This window comes from Hyperolius riggenbachi, chromosome 3 (assembly GCF_040937935.1).
Source record: "Hyperolius riggenbachi isolate aHypRig1 chromosome 3, aHypRig1.pri, whole genome shotgun sequence".
NCBI classification, from domain to species: Eukaryota; Metazoa; Chordata; class Amphibia; order Anura; family Hyperoliidae; genus Hyperolius; species Hyperolius riggenbachi.
In genome coordinates this window covers 31,606,946-31,624,127 of record NC_090648.1, presented here as the reverse complement: position 1 = coordinate 31,624,127, position 17,182 = coordinate 31,606,946, and the positions used below count along the sequence as shown (strand labels likewise).

The window sequence follows — 17,182 nt, the reverse complement described above, 5'->3', positions numbered from 1 at the left end:
AACGACTTTATATAATGCCTCAAGTACTTCACAGTTTAGATCTCCCAAATGGAATTCCTGAATCTGTACACCCATCAGAGTCTCTCTCGTCTTGCTGTATATTCAGAATATTAAAAAGGAAAAAAAATACTCTATTGAGTCATTGGGCCGGTGTTCCAACTAACTAGCATACATTGACAAAACAGCATACATTTAAAGTGATATACCCCTTGTTAGTAGAATCAGCGTCCCCTTGCCCGCTCACTTCGCTCGCTGGGCTGCGGGCTCGGTCCTCGCTTCGCTCGGACAACTTTTTATTCTAACTCTATGTCCACTTGGATAGTGGAGATTGCACATCAGCACACAGGCAGCTAACTGGGGTTGAAAAGGTTAATGCTGCTGATGGGCATTATGGGGTTAATGTACGACCTGCATGACTTTGCACATGCTCAGTAGCATTTGTATGCTATTCTGTCGGGTATGCTAAAATGTTGGAACACCGGTAATACAACGCAAAGATTTCACCTCAAGAGACAGGAGACACGCGACCACAGGAAAATATTTTCCCCAGAAGTCGATCATTTTTGGGTGGATCCAGACGCACTAAGAAGAAACCACAGTTCCTCACCTAAAGCTCAATTATCACAAGTAGCTTCTGTTTTAAGAATTATACTTTGCATTGCTTTTTAGTAAGAACTTTCCGGTCGCTTTAAGCCCCCTATACCTCCCTAGTGGTTTTGGGTCTCCATGAGCTAGCTGAGTATTACTTAATACTGGCCCAAGCCCTATCCCATAGAACAGGCTTTCTCAACCAGGGTTCAGGGAATGCCCAGGGTTCCTTGAGGAACCAGCAAGCTATCCCTGGAATTCGAGGAAGGTCACAAACATACCTCCTTGGCTCCTCTAGGTCCTTGCCACTCACTGTTATGTTGAGGAATAAATTGGGGGACAGTACAAAAAGGAGAATACAGAGGCCGTATTATGAAGGATATTATATTAGGTGGCTGTATAAGGAGCACTAGTACTATGGGAAGGAAGATGCTATTACAATAAAACAATGTTTAACCACACCCACTTTTAAGATCTGCATAATAAACATACTCTCACTTCATCATCATGAGCAGAAAGAAATCCAGGGCGGGCACCAGCCTTCACTTCACCATAAAGCTGTTTATTGTTCAGCAGATGGTATAAACAGAGGAGGACCCCAATGGAGAGCGCTCCACCCTACCCGACAGCCGTTTTGTGAGGACTTCACATCGTCAGAGGCCTGCACCCTCCAAGAGACCTCTGACGATGTGAAGGCCTCACAAAATGGCTGTTTAGGGGGAACTCTTCATCAAGAGCCTCCTCTGTTTATACCATCTGCCGAACAATAAACAGCTTTATGGTGAAGCAACGCTGGTGCCCGCCCTGGATTTCTTTCTGCTCAAGTCTGATATGCTGTATTGGGGGTTGCACGGTGTTGTGTGAACCAAGGTGCAATTTGTGACGTGGTCTGTCCCGTTTGCTGAGTGCTGGTCCTTTCTATTGAACCTACACTTCCTCATCATCCCCACCCCTTCCCGCTTTATGCAAATGTTTAGCTTTTACGTAGGGGGTTCACCAAGACCCTAAAGCTATTTGAAGGGCTCCTCAAGGATAAAAAGGTTAAGAAAGTCTGCCATAGAGCCATATTGATCCCTGCCATGCACTGATGACGACCAGATAGTCAGAAACAGGCCGTCTGCATGTTGGATTGTTGCGGCTCTGTAAAAGCGATAGGCTGGCTATAGAACAGCAGCTCTGTATGTAAGCCTGGCTGCAAGGGCATAAAAAGAGGATTTGCATGTTCTGTAGTGATGCATCATGGGAAACCACAGTCACTCACCTAAAGCTGAATTATCGCAAATGCCTTCTGTTTTAAGAAGGCAAATTATATACCGGCATTGCTTTCTAGTAGGTGGGCTTTTTGGTCTCTTTTAGCCCCTTTCTGCCTTCCTGGTGGTTGTGGGTCACCATGAGCTGTCATAGAGCCATATGAGCCCACAAGATGAACTGATGAGAACCAATAAGTCAGAAACAGGTTGTAGGCATCATGTGGGGTTGATAAGGCTCTATGCCTCCAGTGGTTCCGGATGTGAGCCTGGCTTCAGGCACATAAAGCGATTACTTGCATATTCAGGAGTGATGCATTATGGGAAACCACAGTTGCTCCCTGAAAGTGAAACCGTAACCAAGGATTGAACTTCTTCCCAGTCAGTAGCGGATACCCCCTTTACCATGAGAAATCTATTCCTTTCCTAAAACAGATAATCAGGGGGTTCTGTATGGCTGATACTGTGGTGAAACCCCTCCCATAGTGTGATGTCAGGACCATGGTGCTGACATCACACTGTGGGAGCCTTGTTGCATTGTGGGAAATAACAGCTGTTTCCAACAGCCAAAAAGGCATCATCTCTGGCCACACACATCACCTGACCACAGTTAAGATGTTGCCATGTGTCAGAATGTAAATTAGGGAGAGGAAAGATTTTACAACGGGCAAACACTGACTAAATCATTTATACATAATTATTGTAAAAATAAAGCACTTTATTTTTCATTACGTTATTTTTACTGGAGTCCCTCTTTAAGGCTGAATTATCGCAAATAGTTTCCGTTCTACTTTAATTTTGGGTGGAGTGACCTTTAAAAAGGAAGTCTGGGCCATTAGAAAAAATATTCATGAGGCCCCAGATATTTTGAGTTATGAGGAACAGAGTTGGGAGTTATGAGAAGACAAATCCCGGTCAGAGGTAATAGGTGGAATTATGATTGGTAGAAGCAGAAGCAGTTACAGGAAGTTATGTATTGCATACAAAGTACTGGGAGGGGTTATGGGGCAGAAAGTGTTTAACAAGTTAGGTTTAGCCAGAAGTGTGTATAGAAATACTAGAAGGAATTGTGAGAAGTTAAATTGGGTCACAAATAATTGGAGAAGGTCTGAGGCACCGAGAAGGAACTCCCAGGAGAAGTTAACCAACATTAAGAAAAGGATACATAGGGAGCAGCAAGGATTTAAATAATACACAACACAAGGTTACATGATGAGATAGACATGTGTATGTATAGTGCCAAACACACAAATAACTAGGCTGCTTTCCTTTTTTCCTTTCCTTGCGTGAAAGAGTTAACATTCAGGTATACAAGTGACAGTTTTTGCCCATTTGGAACCTGGTCGGTACTGGGTTGGACTATAGTGTAACCCTCACTGATAAGGAATTACAACCATAAAACACTTTCCTAGTAGAAAATGGCTTCTTACAGCAGGAAAGAGATTAAAAGTGTCAATAGTTCATAGATTTTAGCTCTGGCATACTTCAATGAAGGGGTCATTGAGCAAAAACAAGATAACAGTAAAAACTTAAAATAATATAAATCAAAAATAAAATCATGGGATATAAAAAAGGATAGATACAACTGTTTATCTCATTAGTTTAATTTTACCTCGTGTTTCTTTAAGTTGGAGTTAGGAGAAAAGTATGTGTAGTGAAGAGCCTGAGGGCCCTTTATCACCGGGGCGGTGCGGTATCTTTACTGCAGCCCACTGCCGGGCAATGAAAGTCTATGGATACTTTCATACTGCCACGGTACGGCGCGATGCAACGGAAGTGACATTCTTGACGCATCCCAGAAGCTAGGACAAAACTACGTTAAAGCGCATACTTGCGTCACTCTGCGTCAGACCAGAAGCCGTGTTACTCTATGGCGACACGGGGAATTTAAAAATGTTGGCTACGTGACGTTGTGGCACGCATGCACGGAACCTTATTTTAGCAATACGCTTCTGCGCACTCTGCGAAGCAGGAAGTGACGGCAAGCGTGCATCACTTCCTGCTTGGCTGGTGGCCAGACAGGGAACACCGTATACTAACCTGGTGTTCCCTGAAGGCCTGTGTCTGGCGGTGTGGCAAGCGCGATGCTGCCGCCAGTTTGCAGTGTTAAACCAGCCTCAGAGTTAAGAAGTAGGACGAGCGGTCATAAGGATTAGCAGTTGTACTAAGCAGAAGTCATGTGGAGTAATCGGTAGACTGTTGGGAAATTAGTCACAAGTAGTAGCAGGGCCGGATTTACATCACAGGAGCACATAGGCACAGATGTCCCGGCACCTTAGACTTTGCCCTCTACGAACCTACAAACCCACTCCGAACCGCACCACAAGTGTGCTGGCTGGCCCAGCTTTCATTTCTTCCTTACTTCCCTTGCCCATCATAGGTAGCTACAGCTGTCTGGATCGTTCTGGATACCTAATACCAAGACACAGTATTAAAGGAATACTATCAATACCCAAGTGTTCTAAAATGACAATGTACAAATAATGTCTAAGTAGCTGTGTAAACATTTTCCTACTTTTCATGTTAAATATCAGAGGCAAAAGCTGTAATTTATTGAGGGTAGGATTTAGCTATATTGGGACAAATCAATTGCAGAAGGGGTGTCTGCTTCAATGCACAGCCAGAGTTGCATATCAGACTACAGAAAGAATATATCAAACATATCAAACTCTGAAAGCAAAAACAGTATGAAAAAGCTGTGACAATTAGTTACATTTCCTCTGCTCTCTTCAGACACTTCAGTCAGAAACAGAGCTCCCATCAGCTGCAGCTCCTGTGTCCTGTCTCTCTGTCACACACAGAGCTACACATAGAGTTATCTGATCAAGTGTGAGGGGAATTTCCCCCTCTCCTCATGGTTCAGTCAGCCGTCAGTTTTGGCGTCAGTAAAGTTTGAACGTATTTTGATAACGTGTATACATTTTAGTAGCAACTTCTTTGTTTACTCGGTACTTAGCAGCACTTCCCAAACAATTCCTGTGTCAATTGTAAAAAAATATGTGAATCGATAGTATTCCTTTAAGTAGCGAGGGGTGTTCCTAACTGAAAGGAGTTCTGGTCAGTGGAATGCAAAGACACGGGCGAGTAACACTTAATTTACACGCTCATCAGTCTGCATACGGAAGAAGGAAGGGAGGCGCTCAGGGAGGGGAGTGGAGCCACCTTTCCGTCATCAGGCGCCTGTAGGCACGTGCCTACAGTACGGAGGAGTCAGAAGTTCTAAAAGGATGGATTATAAGGAGTGGCAACAGATGGACTGGAGCAACTGCAATAAAGCACTACTAGGAAAGAGTATTGGAAGTAGAAGAAGGCATCGTAGGAAGTCAGAGGCACTGGGAGGTCTGGTAGGAGCTACATTAAAGGGCACCTGAACTGAAAGCATCATACCAGGTAACAAGCAAAGCTGACTTATCACACCTTCCTGCACAGGAGGTAAATCTCATTCTAATCAAACCTGAATGAAAGGCTCGAGTAAGGTGTGATGGCCAACAGTAATTTGTGCACTGGTTACAGCAGCCTTGAGGACCTTTTTTGTACAACCCCAATGAGATGACATCTAACCGTAGCTATACTGGTGGATGCTCAAAACAGACCTACTCACAATTATCAATGATAAGGCGGGAATGGTCACATAGAAGGCACACAAATGTTGTGGCCCAATTATGCCAGTGCTCAGCGCTAGGCCGAGGCGAGAGAGGCTCCAGCCTCAGGGTGCAGCGAAGAAGTGGGCGCAGAACTCACTCAGCTGTTTGATACAGAAATATGAAAAGGGGATACACAGCAGTGACTGCAAGCCAGCCAACTAGAGATTAAGGTGTTGGGGACACTGGGGAGCCTCTTAGTCTAATATCAATCATTGGGCTTTATACTGTAAAATGTGATAACTGCTGTCACAGCAGTTATCACGGGATCGGCTGCGCGCCGTGCTTATCACACGAACAGCGTGTTCACGTGATAAGCGAAGGTTATCTCGTGATCACGTGCACATTTCACGTGAAAAGCGCACGTGATCGTGCTGTTCGTGTGATAAGCACGCCGCACAGCTGATGCTGTGATAGCAGTTATCATGCTTTGCAGAAGCAAGCCCAGTGTGTGACGGCTGGGGTGGGAGGGATGGAGGGGCGCACTTTGGTGTATCAACCTTGGGTGCTGGAGGACCTTGTCGTGGCTCAGGCAGTGCTCTCCAACTTTGTGGACATGAAGGGCCAAGCCCCGGAAGCCTTGGTCTGGAGAGGGCGGAGCAGCAACGTTCTGGCTTTTTTGGGGATGGAGCAATCGGAGAGAAAGCGGTGGGCCTGGCAAAAGTATTGAGAGGAGGAGTAACACAGCACACAGACTGGCCACAGTAAGAGTTCTCGCAGGCTGGATTTGGCCCGTGGGCCACCATTTGGACAGCCCTTCCTTGGAGTATTAGCAATAGTGGTATTTAAAGTTGTAGTTGTATGCCAGAGTGATGAGTGCAGTGTGATGGTGTCATAGGATGTATAAGCAGTAATAGGAGTAGTAATAGGTGCAATGTGATGGAGCAGTAGAGTTAAAGTAACAGCAGGGAAGTATTACAGTAATAGTAGTGAAGTATTGGAGTAGCATCAAGATAAGTGTCAGAGTAACAGGGCACCTAGTGGTGATGGTCGTGTCTAGGAGAACTCATGGAGAAGCATGTGATTTGTTTGCTCAGCTGATAGCAAATCAGAGATTTAAAAATCTGTGATCAGGGCTGTGGAGCGGGTACTAAAATCATGCGACTCCTCAGTTTATGAAACTACTGACTCAGACTCCAGGTATCCAAAATTGCTCCATCTCCTCCTCTCCGACTCCACAGCCATGCCTGGGATCACATCCTGCTTTAGAACAGGATAATGACTAGCAAATCAGAAACGTACATATCTATCGCCTGACCAAACTGATCCCATGCTTCTCCGTGAGTTCCCCTAGACACGACCATCACTAGTTCAGCGTCCTGTAGAGACCCTCTGAGCAGACTAGGCCAGTACCTGTTGTTGCATCTTGGCTGGGCCTGCATCTGTCAGTCGGTAGTCGTGGTCATCCCATCTGCCGTAGGCCAGATCCAGACCTCCCAAAAACACAACAGACTGGTCAATGGCCACCATCTTCTCGTGGTGAGCCCAGAGGAAGACTGTGGAGGAGACGTGATCCGGGTGACGCATCACCTGAAAAAGAACAGAAAGACACACTGACATGGGAACCTGGCATGCAGCGGTTATGCGAAAATAAAGATGGTGGAGAGGCTTTCAGGTAAATGGATAGAAGAAGAGGATGAGGTCTGATATGGACAGTGATGACTCAGTGTATTAAGCCACATGGTTTGCCACATGGTGTACCCATGGTTTTAAAAAGAAAAACAAAAATGTGCAAAAACAGATGACGTCTCATTCCGATGCGTACAGATGAGCACATTTTTGCAGCTTGAAATTGACAGTCAAAACCATCATGCTCTAACTCGATTGGACCAATTCCATGCTGCTTTAATTTACATAAGATTTGCATCAACCTAAAATTATTAGCATCTTCCTGGCCATGTCTAAAGCTCCGTATATACGATTGATCCCGGTGGTTAAAAAAAACAACAAAAAACAAAACGAGCGATCCCCGATGGTAAGCGTCGAATGAATAACATTAGAGCATGGATGAATTAAATGACAGAACAAAGATGGTCCACAGATTGGATCTTTGACGGAAGCGTGACAATGAGGACCCGGAAGTGCCCGAGTAGCTTGAATGGAGTGATCATTTGTTATCATTTGATACAAGCTACTGACTTCGATTATTGTCCAAAACGATCCGCCAGGATGGATCAGTCTACATGGTTGATAATCTATGTCTTTTACAACCATTGAGATGTTTAACGATTCTCAGCGGACCCGCTGATTATCATACATTTCGCACGATGGCGGTTTAGCTTGAGTACGCTGCTTTGTAATATGGTGGATAACAGCAATGCCAATGGGAAACACTGCAGACGCCGACTATACACAAGTGACCATACCGCCCAACTTCTTCAGATAAGAAAGAGGGACACTCTAATGCTGGGTACACACTGAGATTTTCTGGCCAATTTACTGTCAGATCGATTATTTCCAGCATGTCCGATTTGCTTTCCGATCGATTTCCGAGCATTTTCCGATCGATTTCTGCGCACTTTAATAGGAAATCAATCGGAAACTGCTCGGAAATCAGTAGGAAAGCAAATCGGACATGTTGGAAATATTCGATCTGACAGTAAATCGGGCAGAAAATCTCATAGTGTGTACCCAGCATAAGACACACCCTGAACAACGCCCCCAACACACCCCTAGACACGGATACCAGAAATAATTCAGAAGCAAAAGACAGTTTTATAATTCAATCCATGCTAGTCTCCCCCCCTGGTCTCTCCTCCCCCCCCTCCTCCTGGTCTCTCTCAAAATCCCCCCCCACCCCATCAACAATTTTCCTTCATTTTAACATTTAAAATAAGAAATATATCAATTTAAAATGATAGAAACAACATTTAGAGAATATTTAACACATTTTTCAGTAGAAAATACATACATTTCCATAGATCTGTATAGGAGTCCTGAAAGAGGGACAATGAAGTGAGAAAGAGGGACAGAGGATTGGGCTCCTAACGAGGGACTGTGGTTACCTTGATATTGGGGTGCAGCAGCATCAGCGCTCTCTTGCTGTATCCGCTGTTGATTCCCAGAGCCAGCTCCACCTCTTTAAAGAGCAAGATGCAGACACGGACGCCCTCTTCCTGTAAGACCGAAACCTCTTTACTCACTAGTCACACAACTGGGAACCACAATCAGACATACACACATTAAAATCCTATACACGTCCTGTGTCCCCCATCTGTAAGAAGCACCATTACTTCCTGTCCAAACAGGAAGTGAGTAATTCTCTCCAAGAGTGACAGAAACAGTAGCCAATAAAGTAGATATAAAAACAGGAAAGGTTTCAAATCTCTACAGTACAACTGCTTATTGTCCCCTCTTATTTCCTGTCCCAGGACTGACAGTTTACATATTAAAAGGACACCTGAAGAGAGGCATATGGCAGCTGACATATTTATTTCCTGCTAAACAATACCAGTTGCCTGGCTGTCCTGATGATCTTTTTGGCTGCAGTAGTCTCTGACTCACACACCCAAAAAAGCCTGCGGCTAATCTAGTCAGGCTTCAGTCAGAATCCCCTGATCTGACGCATGCTTGTTCAGGGTCTGTGGCAAAGTATTAGAGGATCAGCAGGACAGCCAGGCAATGTACACAGTTTAAAATGAGATAAATAGGTCAGTCTCCATATTGCTCTTACTTCAGGTATCTTAAAGGGGAACTGAAGAGAGAGGTATATGGAGGCTGCCATGTTTATTTCCTTTTCAACAATACCAGTTGCCTGGCAGCCCTGCTGATCCTCTTCCTCTTATACTATTAGCCAGAGCCCCTGAACAAGCATGCAGCAGATCAGGTGTTTCAGACTTTAAAGTCAAATCTGACAAGACTAGTTGCATGCTTGTTTCTGGTGTTATTCAGATACTACTGCAGAGAAATAGACCAGCAGGGCTGCCAGACAACTGGTATTGCTTAAAAGGAAATAAATATGGCAGCCTCCGTATACCTCTCACTACAGTTCCCCTTTAAGACCAGAAAGCTTGGTGGAGGTCTTGGGAAAAAGAAGTAAAGACAAATCTCTGCAATGAGGACAACGACAAAAAAAAAAAAAAAAAAAAAGGCTCAAAATCTTGCAACCACTTCCACACAACACAAAAACAAAACCTTTCCTGGAATACATAGTCCAATTGTTATATAAAAACTTTACTGCTTAAAATTAGCTTACAACGATTTTTTTCTAGTGTGCATACAAACAACCCATGACCTGTGGTCAGACAGACAAGCTTTTGTTGATGAGCAGTCCAATGGGGTAAAAACATAACAACAAACAATGGTTCTTGAGTACAATGAACTATTTACCCAGGTGAAACTAGCAGGCAAATTATCGTTTATAAATGACCACAAGTCAAAATATCATGAATCAGAATCTTTATTTCGCCAAGTGCGACCGAAGTCATACCCGGAATTGGTTGTGGTTCACATGGCATTGGCAATAGAGAGAATAGACACTTAGACGTTAAACAATGAAAGCAATGAAAACAAGCAAAGACAGGCATGCACTACACAATACACCCCAAAAAAATAGTCGATGCTGTGCGACATGCAAGTTTGTTCACGAATAGCCGCACCAGGGAGTGGATTTGTCTGGCCCCGGGGATAAATATTCTGCAGCACCTTGACTTGAGTTGATCCTAGAAGTGTATCAGGGTGACGGCTGGGTTGAGCAGGATCGGGCTCCTATGTGCCACATCCTAGAGTATTGAGCTAAGTGGGGCAAGAGTACCCCTCGAGTGGCTGGAGTTCAGCAGGAGGGCTGCTTGAGGAAAAAAGGTGTCCCTTCGCCTGTTGGTTTTAGGGCGAATGGTTCTGTAGCTTTGGCCCGATGGGAGGAGCTTGAAGAACCGGTAGCCTGGGTGGGAGGGGTCCTGGAAAATCCTGTTCGCTCTTTTCTTCAATCTAGCAGTATAGAGCAGGTCTAGGGGTGGCAGAGGGGAGCCGATGACCCTTTCTGCTGATCTGATGACTCTTTGAAGTTTATACTTATCCCTGGCAGTTGCTCCCGCATACCACACTATAATGGCGGAGCAGAGGGTGGCTTCAATAGTGGCAGTGTAGCAGCTGGACAGCAGCTTCTGTGGCATAGCGAATTTTTTCAATTGGTGTAGAAAGAACAGTCTCTGCTGAGCCTTCCTCTGGATTTTGGAAGTGTTCTGTCCCCACCTTAAATCACTACTCAAAGTTGTTCCTAGGAACCTGACACTAGACTAGACTATATTAGACCATAAAAGCAAGCGTGTATGTGCAGCTTCTTCTCGTGAACTTTGAACAAACACCCCCACACAACGTCAGATGGGGAATTCTTAAAGGGAACCTAAACTGAAGGGGATATGGTTGTTTCCTTTTAAACAATACCAGTTGCTTGGCAGTCCTGCTGATCTGTTTCAGATCAGGATCTGCATGCTTGTTGAGGGGCTGTGTGATTCAGACACTACTGCCGCCAAATAGCTCAGCAGGGCTGCCAGGCAACTGGTATTTGTTGAAAGGAAACAAATATGGCAGCCTCCACATCCCTCTCACTACAGTTGTCCTTTAAAGTGATTCTCAGCCAATGCTGTGTTGTCTGCGATTGCTGCAGTAAGGATACATTCACACCTAAAATCGCAAAACACTAGCGATTACCGCTAGCGTTTTGCCAGAGTGATTTTTCGGCGATTAAAACGCGGAAAAATCACTGTAGCATTTTGGGAGCGATCGTGATTAGCGGTTCTATACAGGCTAATTGCAATCACTCAAGAATCGCCGCCAAAACGCTGCATGTAACGCGTTTGCGATTATCGCCAATCACAAAACGCCCATGATCGCGGCAGTGAGAACACTGCTATAGCAAACCATGTGCTAAGCAGTTTTAAAAAACGGCTAGCGGGTTGCGGTGAGCGGGAATCGCGCGATTCTCACGCAGATGTGAACGGGCCCTAACAGTAGAGATGCATGGTGGGAAATTGTTATCACCCGCACTGGAGAGGATTGGATATTATGAGATAGTATTAATAGCATCCTATTGTTATTGGGATCTGTGCACTCTTATCAGTCGGGAATGAATCTGTTTGATCCGCCCGGTAAACACAATGCAAACTCCCATTCTGGGTGATTTTTCCATACAGTGGATGTGTTACTCGCAGAAGCCTGTGGCGGAAGCACATCTTCTCCAGACCACAACCGAACACAGTCATTCAGGTCCCTCACTGTCCTCCCGGTTGTGTCGCTGTCACCCCCATGCACTGTCCTGCCCGATGGCGCCTCGATTGCCCTCCTGTGTTCAGGAGTATTCTGTGCATGCACAGCTTGTAAAACATGCAACTGCGCAGAACGGTTATGGATGCGAAATTGACTGGGCTTTAGAGGAGCTGACAGCAGCGAATGGAAGTGACCAGGAGGACATTGAGGGACCTGATGGACTACAGGAGGCTAGAGGGAACCCCAGGTAAGATAAACGTAACTTTTTACTATTACTTATAGGAGTCATCAGGCAAAAAAAAAAAAAAAAAAAAAAAAAAAAAGTTTCACTTACCTGTGGCTTCTACCAGCCCCATGCAGCCATCCTGTGCCCTCGTAGTCACTCACTGCTGCTCTGGTCCCCCTCCGTCAGCTCATTTAGTTTTTGCCGACCTCGGGGTCGGTGGGCCGCATTGGGTAAATTTTTACGCATTCCCGCTAGTACAGGAACATTAACACATACATTTTTACGCGTTAGTGGTTCAACGCGTAAAATTTTACAAGTTGAACCACTAATGCATAAAAATGTATGTGTTAATGTTCCTGTTCCAGCGGGAATGCGTACAAATGTACGCAATGCAGCCCACCGACCCCGAGGTCGGCAAAAACTTAATGAGCTGACGGAGGGGGACCAGAGCAGCAGTGAGGGACTACGGGGGCACAGGATGGCTGCATTAAACTTTTTTTTTTTTTTTTGCCTGATGACTCCTTTAAGACTTCCGTCAAGTTAAAAACGACCTGGAGGAAAATGAAAGCAGAAAACAGAAGGTGTCAAAAGTACTCACTGCCTTCCGCCTCAAGATGATGTCCAGTCTCCAGACATCGTCCACCGCCGGTCGCTTGAGATGAATCTCTGGGCTGAGCCTGTACAGAAGAGAACAGACAGAAAGAACAGTCATCCAAGGAACAAATCGACATGACAGGTTCTCAACAGGACTAAAGCCAAGTACAGAGGTCAGACAGCTGGCGGCCCTCAGTGAGTGTTGTGACACACCTGTTGGTTTCCAGCGTCATGTGGAAGCCAAGCCATGAAAACCTAAGGCTGCTCTTGTTGGAAGTGTCAACAGGACCATTACGTAAACTGCAGTATAGTAAAACAACCACAAGATATCACTGTCTGTAAAATGTGATGACTATCTCTATGGTATCATTATTTCCTGTATTCACTGTGTTCTCCCCACTGCTCTAAGCTAGCTGCATTTCCCGATGGTGGTGTATGATTATCTCTGCAGGTTTTTCATCAGTAAAGAGTTCTGACTTGTTATACTGGGTGCCTATCTGTGTGTACAGACCACTGTGCTCTATCAGTTCTGAGGACAAAAGGGAGGCTCTACCCAATATTAGTGTAGTGTTGGGCAGCATGGTGGTGTAGTGGTTAGCACACTCTCCTTGCAGCGCTGGGTCCCTGGTTCCAATCCAGGGCACTATCTGCATGGAGTTTGTATGTTCTCCCCCTGTCTGCGTGAGATAGATAAGTTAATTGGCTTCCCCTAAATTAGCCCTAGACTACAATACATACACAGGCATATGACTATAGTAGGGATTAGATTGTGAGCTCCTGCAAAAGACATTTAGTGACAACAGACTCTGTACAGCGCTGTGTAATGTCGGCGCTATATAAATAAATAAGTGTCCCCAGTATATTATTATTATGTATTTGTATAGTGCCGACATCTTCCGCAGCGCTGTACAGAATGTGTATATAGATAGATAGATAGATAGATATATTCTTGTCACTAACTGCCCCTCAGAGAAGCTGACATTGTAATCCCTACTTTAGTCATATGTCTATGTATGTATCATGTAGTGTGCATGTATTGTAGTCTAGGGCCAATTTAGGGGGGAGCCAATTAACTTATGTTTGTTTTTTGGGGATGTGGGAGGAAACGGAGTGCCCGGAGGAAACCCACACAGACACGGGGAGAACATACAATCTCCTTGCAGATGGTGACCTGGCTGGGATTCGAACCGGAGACCCAACGATGCAAGGCAAGAGTGCTACTCACTACGCCATCGTGCTGCCCTATAGTGCTCAACGATGGAGATTGTCAGTTAGATGCTAATGCCCCCCCACTTTAGTCACAAGCTGCATGCAGTTTGCAATAGGTCAATGAGTTAATGAAATGAAGCAGATGTTGATTTTTAGATGGCTCAGTACCAAGGTGAATGCAATGTGCAAAAACATTTGCCTGAGCTTGAAAAAATACCATCTCATGGATCATCTATACAGAGTCCATCATTTACAGACAACTTGAGTTACAACATTTTGTATACACTAAGTTCTCTTAAAGAGACACTGAAGCGGAAAAAAATATATGATATAGTGAATTGGTTGTGTACTATGAATAATTACTAGAAGATTAGCAGCAAAGAAAATATTCTCATACTTTTATTTTCAGGTATATAGTGTTTTTTCTAACATTGCATCATTCTATAATATGTGCAGATTACACAACACTCAGCATTCAAAATGAGTCTTTCAGAGCAGTCTGTGAAGTAATGACCTCTCCTCTAGCAGAGAAAAAGTAAACAGTTCACTTACAGTTGAGATAAAAGTCAGATAACAGCCCTCTCCACGACTAAGTTAGGGTGCGTACAGACATGCGACTATAGTCGTTTAAAACTATCGTTACCGACGGCATTGCCCGACGATCGTTCGTGAAAAGTGCACAAACGATCGTTAAAACGACCGACCAACGAGATATGTCGTTGGTAAAGAACGATCCATTCTGCCAGATCTTTTCCAACGACCATCGTTCAAAAAGTAATGTCTGTACAACGATCGGTCGTTGATCGTTCGTTCTCAAAGCTTTGCACATGCTCAAACAGTTCTTTTTGACACTTGTGTTTGAAATCCGTTTATAAATCATGTTGCGCACGCAACGCTCGTTCCAAGATCGTTCGTACACGAACGATGTTCAAAGTAGCCTTTCTTCAAACGATCATCGGCCGATCCCTCCTTTAACATCGTTCGTCGTTCAGAACGAACGATCGTTATCGTATGTCTGTACGTACCCTAAGTCGGAGAGCTTAATGGCTTGTTTGCATAGAGATAACAACTGGAGTTTCTCAACTCTTCCTGTACTGGAAACAATTAGACTGATGTATCTGATCTTAATGCTTTATTTCTTAGCTGTGCTACACATACAAATCATAATATCATTTTTTTTTTCGCTTCAGTGTCTCTTTAAGAAAGCAAACTTTGTTTTGTATAGGAAAACAGAAAGTATTTGTGATAATTCAGGTTGGAGTGAGCCGCAAGATGACCCACAATGCATCACTGCTGAAATATGCAAATCATCCATTGTTGTCCCTAGAAGCTAAACACACCTATGAAAGGTATTTAACCTCCCTGGCGGTTAATTTATTTTTCAAAATGGGCAAAAATCCTTTTTTTTTTTGTTTCATGTAAAGCTACTAGAGTGGTAGCTACATGAAACACCACTAGAGGGCGCATGTGGCCCTCTAGTGCGATCGTCGCCGGCATCAATAGCAAACAGGGGAACGCGTATATAACGCGTTCCCGTTTGGCTTCTCCTGTCGCCATGGCGACGATCGGCATGACGTCATGGACGTCAGCCGACGTCCTGACGTCATGCGCACTCGATCCAGCCCATAGCGCTGCCCGGAACTCATTGATCTGGGCAGCGCAGGGCTCTGGCGGGGGGGCCTCTTCCGCCGCTGCGGGCGATCGCCGCAGAACGGCGGCGATCGAGCTGTGCGCGCGGCTAGCAAAGTGCTGGCTGCGCGCACAGCACTTTGAATGGGGCGAATCGCCCCAGCAGACCCTGAGAGATCCTCCTGCGCGGCATTGCTGAAGAAATTCACTGCTCTGTGTTCTGTGTTTCGTTTGTTTAGCCAGATCTAAGAGTCGAAGTACTCAGTGAGGCCTTGTACAAATTATATCCATTTTTATATCGCCCTGAAAGCGCTTGAGCAATGATTCTCGATGAGAGAGTTCACATCAGAGCAGTTCGTTTGCGATCCACTTTGAAAAGCGGTGATTGGGCCATTTTTGAGGCAATTTGCCTCAATGGAAGGTATAGGAAAAAACGCTCACAAAATTGCTTTGGCAAGCGATTGCGTGAGCGTTTAAAAAGAAAAAAAAAAAAACACATTGTATTTATGGTTTCCAGATTTTTTTCCGGATCAAAAGACGGAAGCGCTCTGCAAAAGCGCTTACAGAAACGAGCGAACTCGCAGATAATCGCCAGAAAAAGTATTTAAAAAAAGGCGGAAAAAAAGCCCACCGCGGAAGGACACGCGAGCCGAACGCAATGTGAACAAGGTGCACGAATATGCTCCAGCCGGATCATCCAGCTGCCTAGGGCCTGTAGAGAGTCTAGGGGCCTGCTGGATGCTAGTCCCCACCAAAACTTACTAAAAAAGCCAGATGACCATCAGCACTGGAAAAAAAAAATGCCATCTTGCCCAGGACCCTATTTCATCATAATGCTTTTCTGTAGTATGTGCTGCTTAGTAGCAGCACAAGTGTCCTGTTTGCCTGAACTGCAGTAACGCCTAGCTTCCAGCAGAGGTCACTGGAGCACACCCTACTGTACAACACCCAGTCTGAACATTATTATTATTAGTAATTAACTGTAGAGTCTCATGTATCCAGCACAGGCGGGGAATGCCTGATATGTGTGCTTGCGGTTGCTTGAAGAGTCAAGCAACCGGTGTTAAAAGATGATGCTACACTCCCCCCAATGGATGCACTGCACAGCGGTGTGCAGTAGAAGATACTTACCAATCCTCTGGCAGCTGCCAGTTGCTTTGTAGCGATCTCCTTGCACGGCCCCAAAGCATCATGTGACCCGATGCAGGTCAGGTGACATGCCAGGGAGCCGTACAAGGACGCCGCAAAGCAGCTGGGTGCTGCAAGACGTGAAAAGGATGGCACTGGAGGATTCAGAAGCATTTTCTGCTGCACACAGCATTGCAGTCTAAGACAGGGACAAGTCTTCATCTTCCTCTCAGAATCAGAATCAATTTATTTTCGCCAAGTAAGTTTGCACCTACAAGGAATTTGTCTTGGCAGTTGCTTAACAAACACAAATAAAAACAATACAAGGACAGACAGTGTGAATATTACAAGTTAAGGATATTATAAGTATAGTGGCAGTAAGCAATGTGAGAATTGTTCATTTACAGTTCTGTGCTGATTACTTTCAGTCCTAGCAGCTCTAACGTGGTTCAGCATTAAGTATGGCTACCGCTTGAGGAAAAAAGCTGTTCCTGTGTCTGGAGGTTTTGGTAGCGTTTGACCGGAATCTTACTCCTGAAGGTGCCCCCCAGTATAGGTTAGATTAGGTAGGCACTCTCTGTGGTGTGAGCGACGACTGTCCTATGACGACGGATAGAGCTCGCACCATAGAGACAGCACACCTAGGAGGATGAAGATGGGTTGCATGTGGCTGGAGCCTGGAGAGGGGAGTGCTACACCCCTCTGTTGTGCACTCT

General features: G+C 45.0%; 1 protein-coding gene across 2 annotated transcripts in view; it reads right to left on the bottom strand.

Moving 5' to 3' along the window:
• LOC137562523 (phospholipase D2-like) overlaps positions 1-17,182 on the bottom strand; it is a 144,311-nt gene that overhangs the window by 39,884 nt on the left and 87,245 nt on the right. For both annotated transcript variants that reach the window (XM_068273933.1, XM_068273934.1), the window contains exons 12-14: positions 12,505-12,583; positions 8,482-8,592; positions 6,830-7,006 (exon numbers count right to left, since the gene is read on the bottom strand). In XM_068273933.1, the coding sequence (XP_068130034.1) occupies positions 6,830-7,006; positions 8,482-8,592; positions 12,505-12,583 (367 nt within the window). The remainder of the gene's footprint in view (positions 1-6,829; positions 7,007-8,481; positions 8,593-12,504; positions 12,584-17,182) is intronic.